Here is a 14,606-nt window from a genome sequence, read left to right as displayed (position 1 = left end):
ATTTTCAGACCCCATTGATAAGTTTTCCTCTTGGCACTACCTTGGAAGAGTCAGGAAAACATGTCACTGTCATCTGAAGAGTATACTCAACTGTTGCCATTGATGCTTTAACGGCCTGTACTTATAGACATGATACTGTATAGGCTTTTGGGCTTATGCCGTGTCAAGAAAATAAGGTGAAATTCTTTACGTTTCACAGAAAACTGTGCTCTGCGTCCTCAGAAGAAATCTCGACTGTCCACGAGAAATGCTTCTTAAACAATGACTCTTTAAAATTTAAACGTTATAATAGAAGTGGAAATGGTACATTCATTCACCACCAGATGGCTCCCAGGATGTGGCACCATGCTAGTGTTCGAAGCGGAAGCTGACCGAACCATAGAATAAGTCTAAGCGGTTCACATAAATGTGTGGACGTAACATATGACATTGACAGGTGTATGGTACAGACACAAGCCTGGAATGAAACATCTGGCGACGAGGAACGTATGAATTTGGAAAACACTGAGACAAAATAACAAAAGTGAAAGGACAGGGAAGAGAACTACCTACGTAAATTATTAATGGCTGGCGACCAGGTATTACTTAACTGATACCCGGTGTCCCTGTTAAAATTGTTAGGATTTCTACGTATTTCCACAGCTTCCCATATAATCCTGGACTTGTAATGTCTAGTGTTGGTAAGATCTCGAGCATCTTGGAGCACGACATCATACCCGACGATAGAGCATGCTCAGCTATTGCCAATTTGCCTGGTTGCTTGAAACGAATATTATGTTCGTGTTCTTTTTGATACGGGTACCAATGGACTGGCATGTTTGGCCGATGTATACCTTACCACAAGTACAGGGAATTTTGCATACCCCAGGATGTAAAAGTGGGGACAATTTGTCCTTGGTTTTAATCAGACCGAGAGCAATTTTAGTGGCGGTGCCAAACACGGTTTTTATATTGTGTTTGCAGAGGATCTTGGCAATTCGATCTGTGGTGTTGTGAATGTAAGGCAAGTAGGCAGTTCCCTTCACTTTTTCCTTCTGTGAGCTTTGCTTGGTCATTTCTCTGGGATCCATGGCTCTATGAATCTGTGAATCACTGTAACCATTACCCTTGAACACAACTTTGAGCGTGTCCATTTCCACCTGGATATGTGATGCCCCCCGAGTGTCATGAGAATGCCTTGTTTTTGTGCTGGATGGTGGTGAGAATCTGCATGAAGATAGCGATTTATGTGGGTAGACTTACGATAGACGGTATGTCCTAAGGAGCTGTCCGGTTTCTTTCTTACTAGAACATCTTTCAATAAAATTCACTATGGAGATGGAGTCGGACGCATGCCTTCCTTTCTTGGATGTTCTAGTAAGAAAGAAACCAGACAGCTCCTTAGGATATACCATCTATCGTAAGCCTACCCACACAAATCGCTATCTTCATTCAGATTCTCACAACCATCCAGCATAAAAACAAGGCATTCTCACGACACTCGCCAAGAGGGCGAGACAAATTTGTGAGCCATCACATATCCAGGTAGAGATGGACACGCTCAAAGTCATGTTCAAGGGTAATGGTTACAGCAATTTTGAGATTCATAGAGCCCTGCATCCCAGAGAAATGATCAAGCAAAGTGCACAGAAGGAAGGGAATTGCCTACTTGCCTTACACTCCCAGCACCACAGATCAAATTGCCAAGGTCCTCTGCAAACACAATATAAAAACCGTGTTTGGCACCGCCACTAAAATTGCTCACAGTCTGAGTAAAACCGAGGACAAATTGTCCCCACTTTTACATCCTGGGGTATACGAAATTCCCTGTACTTGCGGTAAGGTATACATCGGCCAAACATGCCAGTCCATTGGTACCCGTATCAGAGAACACGAACGTAATACTCGTCTCAACAAACCAGACAAATCAGCAATAGCTGAGCACACTCTATCGCCGGGTCATGATGTCATGCTCCAAGATGCTCGAGCTCTTACCCACACTAGACACGACAGGTCCAGGATTATACGGGAAGCTATGGAAATACGTAGAAATCCTAACAATTTCAACAGCGACACCGGGTATCAATTAAGTAATACCTGGTTGCCAGCCATTAATAATTTACGTAGGTAGTTCCCTTCCCTGTCATTTCACTATTGTTTTTTTGTGTTGGTGTTTTCCAAATTCGTACGTTCCTCGTCGCCAGATGTTTCATTCCAGGCTTGTGTCTATATCATACACCTGTCAATATCATAAGTTACATACACACATTTATGTGAACCGCTTAGACTTATTCTATGGTTCAGTCAGCTTCCGCTTCAAACACTGGCATGGTGCCACGTCCTGGGAGCCATCTGGTGGTGAATGAATGTACCATTTCCACTTCTATTATAACATCTACATTTTAAAGAGTCATTGTTTAAGAAGCCTTTCTCGTGGACAGTCGAGATTTCTTCTGAGGACGCAGAGCACAGTTCTCTGCGAAACATAAAGAATTTCACCTTGTTTTCTTGAAACGGCATAAGCTCAAAAGCCTATACAGTATCATGTATACTCAACTGCTTTGATCTAGCCTGTACCATGAACACAGCAGCCACCTCTTGGTCATACCTGTTCACTTGTTGAACAGCATATCAAATTCCAGAAAAATCTGGTCTGCTATTTTGAAATGAAAATTGCCCTCTTGTTATCTCAATGGACATCTGTCTGTACATTACAAACCTTCTAAGAATTCTAAACATTGTTAGAAATATGAAGTGTTTTACCACATAAACAGTATGCAATGTGGCTGTTAGGTAGTTAGGGGTTTTAAAGTGTTAATAATTGTGTCAGCATTAGTTAGGAACAGAAATTAGCAGTAATTAAGGAAATAGACAGGCAAATGAAAAACTGAAGTAGCAAAAGAGTATAGACTATCGCAATCCACAGTGGCAACGGTTTTAAAGAAACAGAAGGAGTCTGAGAAAACTGTGAATTCAAATACCATGGATTCTGCTAGCAAACATATGAAAATTGTGACATATAGTAACACTGATGTTCCTACATTTAAGTGTTTTCACAAAAGAGAACTCTTGAACTTCCCAATTAATAGACAGCTACTTCATGTTAAAGCTAAAGGTTTTGCTGACATCCTGGGCATTGATGGTTTCAAGGCTAGCAATGGGTGACTGATTTGTTTCAGAGTTTGCCATAGTATAATGTTACAATCAATTCAGAGGGAAGAGAAATCCACACCAACAAATGAAGTGAAACTCCTGCTCAGTGGACAGAAATTTTGTAACTAATTACAATAAAGACATAACGCTAGAAATCGCACACATATACACCCCAAAGGATATTTTATAATGCTGATGAAATTAGCATAGTTAATCAAATTCTCCCTGAAAAATTCTTAACTTTCAAAGAGAAAAATGTGGTAGGACAAAAAAATTCAAACAGCATTTGACTGCTTTTCTCTGTATTTACCAGAGAGGAACTCACAAGCTCCAACCTTTGGCTCCAACCTAAATGTTTCAAAAATGTTTAAAAAGTTTGCCAGGTAAGACATATTTAAAGCACACTTTCCAAAATTATTTTAGTCAACTTTTTCATTTCTTTAATGTGTGTCTAAGTAGGAGTTCCTGTTTTTTTAATTTCAGTCGACTACAATGCAAATACGAAGGCATGGATGATGAGTACCATATTCTCACAGGGGCTTCTGAAAATGGATTCAGAAATGAAGCAGAGGAAAAGTAAAATTACAGTCACCATAGGTAAATATGCAGCACATAAAGAGCTGCCAATTATGCAAAATGTGTAAGTGTTCTACTTCCCAGGAAAATGCACTTCTGTCCTGCAGCCTTTGAACATGGGAGTAATCAATGCATCGATGGGTACTATAGAACTAATTTAATGGAGAGGATTATAGCCAATTCAGGCAGAAATTAGGTAAACTCATACTGTGTTGATGTACAGCAAGTGTGCAAGAAGATAGCTGGTGATGAGTGAAACCAGTGGCTGTATGGAACTCTTAAAGGAAAGAGGGATTCTCATCCAAGAAACAAGTTGACATCAACAGTTCTGAAGATGAGAAGGAGGGTACAAGAGTTTATGTTGTGTTACAGCATAGGAATACCTAACCATTGATGATGAGACCATTGTCTTTATACGACAAGCAGAAGAAACAATCAGAAAGAATACTTTCCCAGCACTTACATTCAACACATGTCAAGCTAAGTGGCCTATAATTATCTGCTTTTTGTTTACCACCTGGGGCTACGTTGGGGCTACTATAGCAGCTCTCCATTCATTTGGTATAGCTCCTTCACACAAATAGTAATCAAAATAATATTTTAGTTACAGCACTACATCCCAACCTATTGCCTTCAGTATATTTCCAGAATTTGGTAGCTCTCAGTGCAGTAAGATCTTTGCATGTTTTCCTGTCAAAGAATATGAAATGGACTGTCATTTCCAACTTTTTTTTCAAGTAATGTTGAGGAGTGTTAAAACAACAATATAATGCTGTTAATATTATAGTTCTTTGCCTCCTGTGAAAAACAAGTTTGATCAAATAGAACAAAAGTGAGTTAGTGCAGTATAGTAGATAACACTGTGCAGTACATTATTAACTTTGGGTTCTGTGCTCTCAGATTTCATCTTCATTAGAATTAATGTCATGAATTGCAAGGTAATTAATTAATTAATTAATTGTAGGATGTTTATCAATACACCTGATGAATTTAGAATGAATTACAGCTAAATCCTTAATTTAATGGTAACTGTCCCACACAATACCCCAAGCTGTTAAGCTAAATGTATTTGAAATGACTGAATACTTACATCAAACAATCATACTTGATCAAAAAAGCAAGGAACTCTTGCATTAACCACAGCATTGTGGATCAGGAGTCAACTAGTGTTAAACATGTTAAGACTGTTTACACTCAGAACACATGTTAAACAAACAACATTCCTCTTATCAATTAACATGGCTAGTCCTTGTTAGCAGATATGATGTAGGCTGTACAAGTAAGCCAATTTCTTCCTAAAATACAAATGCTTAAAATACTAATTTCTATTGAATAAATATGAAAACCGGTACAGAATATTACCTGGAACTTGAGGGGTGACAGTTGTACGAGATGTTCTGCTGATGGGATTTCCTCCTTTATCTTCACCACAAACCTATAACCAACATTTTGAACATGAAAATTGAGCAACTAAGGAACCCATTTTAAAAATGAATCTCTCAACTCACCTCAAGATAAAAAGGTTCGGTGGGAGGTATGAATTTATCTACTCTATAGAGATCTAATTGTCCTGGAACAGCAGAGAGACTCAATTCACGGACAATGTTTCCATGGATGTCCTTTATCTGCACTTTGGTCAGGCGAGACACTTGCGTTTGGTTTGTTACCCTCACCAGTAAGGATGTCTCTGCACCTGTAAGCAGATCGTTAGATATAGTATTATACATAAATCTCTTTTCTACTGCATTATTTCTTACTGATCTAGTTGAAGTAATTATTCAATACGGAAAATTGAAATTAGAGCTAGACAGAAAGGGAGATGAACAGAATTTTAGTTACATTAAGCAAACTTATTATGGATCCTATTGTTAAACAAACTACATTCTCCTTATCAGTTAACATGGCTAGTCCTTGTTAACAGATATGATGTAAGCTGTACAAGTAAGCCAATTTCTTCCTAAAATACAAATGCTTAAAAATACTCATTTCTATTGAGTAAGTCTTGACCAAATTGTCTTTGGTTGCTTCATTGATTATGAAAAAGCATTTGACATTTGACAGTATTAAAAATTATATACTGATACATCAGCTGAAACATATTGGAATCAACTGTAAAGATGTTAATACTTTGAACACTGCCTGTACGGGATACGGGTGCACTGTTTTCCTTGTTGTGGACAGCGCCCGTGTACCACATGGGCATGATTTTACGCCTGTTTATAGGCCGCTGCACGCATCCCACACGGTTCCTGTCCCTTGCTTGGAGGAAGTAGTTTTAGTAGTTTATCTAGTGCCCACTAGAATGCAGCAGTTATCAGCAAGTGCAAACCTAAACGATAAAATGAGTGTTTCTCCTTGCTGTGACCTCTATGGAAGTACTCGATGTGCCGGGTGCTGAGCACACCACATCTGTCAGCTGTGTTACTGTACAAACATGTTCTCACGCTGACTCAATGACAGTGATATCTTGGATATTTTATCAAGAGAAACGGGTACCATGCAGAAATACATGACATTGATGAATACTCTGTTCATGAACCAGATAATGTATCAAGTGATAGCTCGGGCTATATTTCTTACATCACTTTTGAATGCAAGCTCTTTTAGCTGCAATATTTTACTCCAAATACAAACGACAGAAATACTTCACCTCTCTAGAAAGTTGGGCTTATTTTTTCGTTTAGACAAAGAGATGCAACCTGATGATTCACTTGCACTGCAAAAAGAAAGTGGTGCAAGGAGTGCAAGGTTGGACTGTGCATAGCCTGTTTTCAGGGCTACTATACCAAAACATACTGTTCCTAAATAGGTAAATTGTGTATTTAAAATGTAATTGTGTTTATTTGTTGCTTAAGTAGCCACATTATATGATTCATTTATTTTTTTTGTTTGAGCAGGCTTAACCAAGCTCGATAGCCGCATTCGCTTAAGTGCGGCCAGTATCCAGTATTCGGGAGATAGTGAATTTGAACCCCACTGTCGGGGAAGCCCTGAAGATGGTTTTCTGTGGTTTCCCATTTTCACACCAGGCAAATGCTGGGGCTGTACCTTAATTAAGGCCACAGCCACTTCCTTCCCACTCCTAGCCTCTTCCTGTCTCATCGTCTCCATAAGACCTATCGTGTCGGTGCAACATATAGATAAACTGTACTAAAAAAAAAAAACTTTCAAGTAAATGTTTTTCTCATACATTTTTTTATGTTTTTCATAATACTAGTATCATGAAAATACTTTAGATATGTACTTTCTGATTAACATCTTCATTTTGAATGGCTGACACCTTCAAATGATACAAAAAAACAGGTATGTACTATGTTTCATTGTTGTGTAATAATATATGAAAATTCAGGGGAAAAACCCAGTTCACTGCCAGGGTCCATGTTAAAATATGGTAGTGGTGAAAGTGTTAACATCTCTTTACTAGCTATTTCCGGCTTTTCACTAGAATCAGACAGCTCACCCAAATCAGAGACCAGATTATGGAAGAGATCAAGATAAAGAAAGACATGAGGCAAGATTGCATGCTCTCTGCTATTGCTATTTACTTTTAAGTATATTCTGAAGCTATTTATCAAACTGCCTTTGATGAAATTCATAAAGGAATCAAAATCAACAGGAAGAAAAGAAACACTATGAAAATCACAGAATGATACTTACTAAAGACCTTTAATTCCTTGTGAACCCAAACAAAGTAAGGAAGGAGTTTGGCCTTAAAACAAAATTCATGGAAATTAGCAAGCAGAAAACCATTAATGCTCTTATTACTTTGGACGAAAATCCATTGAAGGGGTGTCACATTTCAAATACCTAATATGGTGGTTAACACAGGAATGAGATCTAAATTTAGAAATCAAATTTAGAACCAGCACTGTAAGAACTGTGTGTCTGAAATTAAAACATTTTGTGTGCAAATATGGCCTCAGATTCAGAACTCATTGGTGTGACAAGAAATGTTGTTTTACCAATACTGTTTTAAAATCTCAAAGGATGGGCACTAACTAATTGCTTCATCATTGAAACAGTCAGAGAACTTTATACAGAATGTTCAAGATCCTTTGGGTAGACCCTGTGACCAACAAGAAGGTACTCTGTTGAAACATATCATATTGCCCCAGGGACTTTTATTTGCATAGTGCGCAACACTGTGGAGGCGTAAAATTTGAAAGACTTTGTTTGCGAGGTGGCAAGCAAACGGCTTTGTGCTGGGCCGCGCCCTGGAAGAGCGGCCGGAAGCAGATTTGAATCGGCCTGTGGTTTGAAAGTTTGAACGAGGCTGTGGGAGTGTCGCGGCGTCACCTAACGTGCGGCGAGTTTGAAAAGAGCCAATCGCGAGCTGTGAAAGCGAGTCATAGAGAATTGCGCGGGGTTGCTAACTTCGATCATCACAGTGCCGACCTATTAGAAATAAGGGTGAAATCTGATAAATAACCCTGCTCCACGGTTTCGATACGCCTGATGAGTAGTAAATGAATTTAGACTTCTTTATCTGTTCATTTATCGGCTAACTTCGACATATATATTTGTGTGGATAGGTTATAACGGTTGTGGGCTTTGTCCTGAGAAAGCGGTTGAAACCTCGCGCCATAGCCAACAGGGCCACCCCCTCTTTTCGGAACGACGCGGGTGGGTCCATAAAACCAACAGTGGCTTGGGGAAGCGATCTGTCTTTCGTGAAGTGTCCGTGGTACAGAAGGTAGTCTCCACGCCAGTCGAGATCGCCATTTTCTTTGTCCGATATCAAAGTGCTACAGTGACGTTATTTCTTCATGATTGCTATATGAATATTATACACATAGAAGCGTGCCCAGACTACAGTAAAACGTATCACCCTGGTGTGAGTTACATTTAATAAATACGGGAGTTACAAGTCCGTATATGTGTATTTACCGCTGCGCGTGTGTCGCTTCGCTCTTACATCAAGTGCGGTAGGTACCACGTATGTGTGAACGCGGTAAATAAAAGGGACGATAGCTGGGCATACCGGGAAGATTGTCGTGAACTAATTAGCTGTATTACACGCCAACGTTTCGGGTCGGTTTCGCGATCGCGGAGAAAACGTGTTCGATCGTATCGTAATTGCTCTTGCATACGGACGGATCCGGGGCGCATTCCATGAGACTACGACTCTGATTAAAGAATTAATCTTTGTCCAATTATGTGTGCTAAGCAATATCTCCTTAATTAGTGTGCGCGTATGCAATTGAGCAAGTGTAGTGTTAACCTGTTTTCCATTCATTGTAGGAGTGCTATCTGCAAGGACAATCATGGAAGCTACATGTGTAATTCATATCTTTTGTAACGCCATCAAAGAGGATATGATGGCCGAATAATCTCCTGACGCTGCAGTTGTGCAGATGGTGTGATTGCGGAAGACAACAAAGCTAAGTGGATATGTCAGATTTTTAAGCATGTGGGTAACATTTGAGGTCAATTCAGTTTCATCCAGTTTATAGGGTAATATTAACGGTCAATGTCAATTTGCTAACGATGAGTAATTATATTGTCAATAAATCAGTGGGAGATCCAGGGCAGCATGTATGCTAGTGCCCTTATTTGTTGCAGTGATTCATGGTTAGCTTAGCTATGGGAAATAGGGTTGTAAATAGGTAAAGTTAGGAGTGTGTGTGCATGCATTTTTTTTTAATCCTTTCAGAGTATTCCAAAGGTGTATGTGTTAAGTGTTAGGAAGGTGGATAGTTTCATCATTAACGAGGCCAGGTCGCCTTCTCTTTGTGGAATAATTATCAGTAAAGACCAGTGTAGGCATCTTATATTTTATCTGTGCGCGATTTCAGATATATGTTCGCTGCCACAGGAACGCCACGACGTCGTCGTTGGGTAGTTAGGTTCTTCTAATGAGCAGAGACGACAGTAGATCGGGGTGGAGATTATTGCGAGGGTTGAGAGGCTGAGATCGCCTGATATATGACGCGGGAGTCAGATATGGATTTGAATGCCTGTTAACATGGCAAGGAAGGAATGTTGGCAGGGCAAGCTGCTTTAAACAAGGATGGGCTTGGATATGCCCGCAGAGTAAAGAGACAGAGTCGAGAATCGAACTCCCGAGCCGCTGAGACGGAAGGCCATGTGTGACGTCTTCCTTGAGAGCGATTTTTGCGGCATATGTATTGAAAGGTGAAGAAGAGATGTGTCTGTTGTCATAGAAGATTTTATAAACGGGAGAAATAATTAGTTTACATAATAAGGCAGCAGTATTTAAGAGAGAAACCTTCTTTTGTTGTGTGAGCAAGTCTGGCTGTGATAGCCGTGAAGGAAGCAATTACCTGCACCCCGTTTGCCTGGAGTCCTTTGCGAGGCAGTATGAATCACTTTCCAGCTGGGTTCCGCTCTCATGAAAAGTGAAACTTTCCACTAGTCCAAGGGGAATGTCCTGATCGCCCTGGCAGACAGGGGCGTGCCACTAATGACCTGGTGATGAGGAAGTGCTCTGACTGCATGTACATATTTTCTTTATATTGTAATTATGCTGTTATTTTGCAGGAGCTGTGTTTGTATACTTATGTACCTTGTATCGGAGTGCCTTGTCGTATCTGTTGTCAGTGTGTTGTGTCTTGACGAATTAATCTTTGTCTCTTAAATTTAGCCCGGAGCTAATTTTCTCTGGTGGTATGCAGCTTCAGGCTGGTTGTTTGCGACAGATCGGATCTGTCAGTAGAATCTGTGTAGTATATAAGTTAGGATCCCTGGATTTTCCCTTATCAGGATTAATGATTTTGTATATGTAAATAGGTGTATTATGGAATGAAACTGGCGTGACTTTCTCTTGGCGAAGCATAGCTTGTGGACGGTCGTAATCGAAATTCCCCTCGGGGAAATCGGCATATTCACTTGGCGGCGTTGCCTATAATTAACGATGTAGAACAGGCCAAGATTTAATATTTTGTGCTTTTATAAATTATTTGGTCGGTATTTGGACCGATATTTTTTAGTAATGTAATATGTAGTTGTTCTTAATGTGCACGGCACATTATGCTTTTATTCTGACAGTTTGCGTCATGTTTTATTGTATTTTGTGGAATTTCGATAGAATGAATATTAATTATGTGCTCTAGTGAATAAATCCATTATACCCCTTTATCTGTCTCTTATTCACAACAAATGCAACTGTTTCCTATTCATATACACCATTGGTGATTATTTTTATAGAACTTAGATTTAATTCTCGCCCACAGACCGAACGTAAACACGAAGCTCTAGCCGACTGAGTCTGGCATTGCGATATTGATGGATGGGAAAGGTTCATTTATGGCGCCTTGAGTGGTGGCGATTGTTGTTTGGGCGGCGTCAGGTTCATTTCTGGTGCGATGCAATGTTGATCGATTGTTATTTTGGCAGTTGTCATATGTGCAGCGCCCGATTCATTTTTTTGTTTGTGAGGCGCGACTTTGTAGGCCTTGTGTAGGAGTAAATAGTTCGGAATTTTGGGAGTGACCAGAGTGGTACCCAATATTTAAGTTAGGTAGATAATTCCGAACAGGCGCATTATAGATGACGAAGCCTGAGATTCTTGCTCGATACTCAGACGGAGTCATGAGAACTGGCAACCTAGCGTATTAGACAATTGGGTCTACAGTCCGGTATTCGATTATACTTATGTTAGTATACGGATACGAGAGGGCGAGGTTTCCGTGGAAATCGTATATTTAGTGAAAGTCTGTAATTCCTAAATATATAGGTATACGTTGGGTATATATCGGCATTAAATTGAATTTTTATATTAATGTTAGGATGTGAATAAGAGCATGATAGCCGATGGTAGAGGTATGTCAAATAATTCAGTGATTCCATTGGAAATTCGAGAACTAGGAAAAGATTTCTCACTTGGGGCAAGTAGACGATGTGTATCCCTCAGATAAACTCGCCTATGGACATGACCTAAAAGTTTGTTCTGTGTAACAGATTTGTATAGCCGGAGATTTTAATTTTGTTTTTATTTAGATTAAGATAGGGACCCGAGTCAGCCTCAAACTCGGAGGAAAACTTGTAATTACAGTGGCATCATTGTCAAAGATTGAAGGTGTATGGATCATTGTTGTGGGAAGTATAATCCTTTAATCGGAGATAAGATGCAAATGTGGTTACGCATTGATGTCTAATGCATATATTTGAGCCGAAATTAGCATAGACCTACATTTCTAGTAAACGGTTGGGGCTACATGGTAATTATCTTTTTATTATTTTTTTAATACACGCGAGGATTTCTGATTACTTTATCGCGATATTATGAGCACATGATAATTATTCGTTAGGCACTTTCTGCATGGCGAATTTTTGAAGCCAGACTGCTTGTGTTTTTTTAACGTAAATGGCAGAAACTGGAAAATTTCTATATCAATATTCAAAATCTTGGTTCTACATCTAGAGACTCTCACACCGGAAGCATAACTGCGTAGTCGCATTCGTATCGAATATTATGGCTGTAACCCTCGCCGATCTTTTGGCGAAAATGGAGTTAGCGGAACAGGAAGCAAGAAAACGTGAACAGGAAGCACGGGAGCGTGAGCAGGAACGTATGCAGCGGATTGCGGAGAAAATGGACTCGGTGGCTGCGGAAGCTGAGAGACGCGAACAGGAAGCTGTGAGGCGCGAGCAAGAAAATATGGCGGAGATCGCGAACAGACTTGAGTTAGTAACGCTAGAGGCCGAGAAACGTGAGCATAAGAACGTGAGTGAACTTACGGCAAAAATAGCACAGGGTAACGAGAAGCTCGAAGAAAAGATAGAAACAGTTCAGAGGTGTTGTCAGGAGGGGATGAATCGATTAGAGAAACATATCGACGCGATAGGGGTTCGAACCGAGGAACAGATTGAACGGATGCAGAAAACCGTTGAGGAGCTAGCAGGGAAAATATCAGATGGAGCCGAAAAGACAGACCAACGGCTAGAAGAAGTAACTAGTAGGGTAGATGAGGCACGGACAGAAATCGGTAAAAATCGGAGCGCAATAGATCAGCTTAGCGCTGAAAACGAAAAGAGGCTTTCATCGTTCTCGGAAGAAATTAAGAATCATGTTGCCGAAGGGCAGCAGAAGAGTGAAGAGAAAATGGAACGGAAGTTATCTGAGACGATAAAGGAAAATGATGTCAAGTTGAAGAACCTGGAAGAAAGAGTTACGCGGGAGGTCACGGATCGAATCGCGGGTAAAGGCGAAGAGATTAAGAAGATAATTCTGGCGGACAGGGAGAACACCAGAGCCAATATCAATGAGGTTGGTGCGACAATTGAGATATGGGCAGAGCATAGTCAAAAGAACACAAACAAGCTGGCAAATGCAGAAAGGGAAACTCAGCACTTGAAGGATAAGATAGAATTAATCGACCTCAGGACCAGCAAGGAGATGGACAAATTGAAATGTTCAATTCAGCAGAGTCATATCGAGAGAGCTGCTAGCGACACCAATGAACCAGCGATGATGAGCGATATAATTCACTTATCCCGCCCAGAAGAGAGAGCGTCCACTCCAAACGTAACAAATGGAGCGCCGATTTATAATATATTCCGTGCGTCGCACGAGGAAAAACCGAGGAAATTTAGTGGCATGGACGATAGGACTCCTAGGGCTTTTCTTCGTGAGATAGATGACTTTCTATCAGACGCAAGGGTGCCCCCCGATCGAAAATTACGTACAGTTGAAAAATTTTTGTCCGATACCGCCTTGGAATGGATGCAGGCCTTCAAATATACGTTTAGCACAAACGAGGAATTTAAGGTGGCTTTTCTCCGTAAATTTTGGGACGTTTCCTTACAGCAAGCTCTAAGGATGGAGCTATACGCTAAGAAATATCCGGCGACGATTCCGACGAGGTTTTCAAGTTATTTTGTGTCTCAAGTTATCAAATTTCGAGACCTTGATACGCCACCGTCCGAGTCTGAGATGGTCGTGGCCATCGCGAGGCAATTACCACTCGAAGCGCAGAGAACCCTTATCGCGGCCAACGTCAAGTCAGCGGCAGAGGCGGAAAGGACGTTACGTCAACTTGACCTTACTTCGAGCCAGTCTCAGCCAAGGGTTAGACATACGGAAACAGTTCATATGGTAGATGTCTCTAAGGATAGCAGCCCGCCACGCAAGATAAGGAGAGGAGGAGACGTCCAGAATTCCGGGACACAGACTACGTCACGGGAAATACAAGGAGACGAAAATGGGCAACCACGGAGAGACCAATGGAATTCTGCGAGTAATCATGACAACAGGAGAGGACCAGGAGGCAATTGGAATAGGAATTACGACAGAAGCCGAACTTATTCATATGGAGGAAATGGGCGTGCCTACAGGTACCGACCACGAGGATACATAACACAGAGGCGGCCGTATAACCGAGGGGACAATAGGAATTTTCGTAGCAGCTCTAATGAATACGAGCAGGGACCAGGTGATAGGGAGAGACACCTAGAATCTCAACGGTATCTCTCCGAGCTCAGAGAAAGACAACAGCCCAGCGGACAATGGCAGACTGCTATCCAAGAACAAATGGCTGGTCAAGGGCACGGCGCGGAAGGTATTGAGTACCGTAATTTCCGGGAGGACCAACACAGTAGAATGAATCCCCATGCGCAAGACTTTAGTGATGTGAGACATACTGGAGCTACAAGGAAAACTCAATTGTAGCAATTCCAGGAAATTCCAGAGGACGACCTAGAAGAAGACGACGACGAAGACGAGGAGATTGAGGATGAGGCACGTGAAGGAGAAGGAGAAGAAGAAGAAGCGGAAGGAGAGGAGGAGCAAGAAGTAGAGGCCGAAGACGTGAACGTGATAGCAAGTGAAGAATCAACTCACCTTCAGTCGCGAGAATGTAGTCAATGTGAAGGCAACGAGAGGAAATTCCAAGCTTTGTTGGAGATATACTGCGAGGCCAGGAAGAAGAAAGAGAGCC

The 14,606-nt window shown here is 41.0% G+C and overlaps 1 protein-coding gene across 1 annotated transcript in view; it reads right to left on the bottom strand.

Moving 5' to 3' along the window:
- Positions 1-5,911, bottom strand: part of LOC136858421 (hemicentin-1) — a 357,960-nt gene extending 352,049 nt beyond the window's left edge. Inside the window, exons 1-3 of the mRNA XM_067137953.2 lie at positions 5,836-5,911; positions 5,217-5,401; positions 5,071-5,143 (exon numbers count right to left, since the gene is read on the bottom strand). Coding sequence (XP_066994054.2) covers positions 5,071-5,143; positions 5,217-5,401; positions 5,836-5,911 — 334 coding nt within the window. The remainder of the gene's footprint in view (positions 1-5,070; positions 5,144-5,216; positions 5,402-5,835) is intronic.
- Between the last annotated feature and the right edge of the window lie 8,695 nt (positions 5,912-14,606).

This window comes from Anabrus simplex, chromosome 1 (genome assembly GCF_040414725.1).
Source record: "Anabrus simplex isolate iqAnaSimp1 chromosome 1, ASM4041472v1, whole genome shotgun sequence".
Lineage (NCBI taxonomy): Eukaryota > Metazoa > Arthropoda > Insecta > Orthoptera > Tettigoniidae > Anabrus > Anabrus simplex.
The sequence above is the reverse complement of the archived record's forward strand: the minus strand, read 5'-3'. Positions and strand labels throughout refer to the sequence as shown.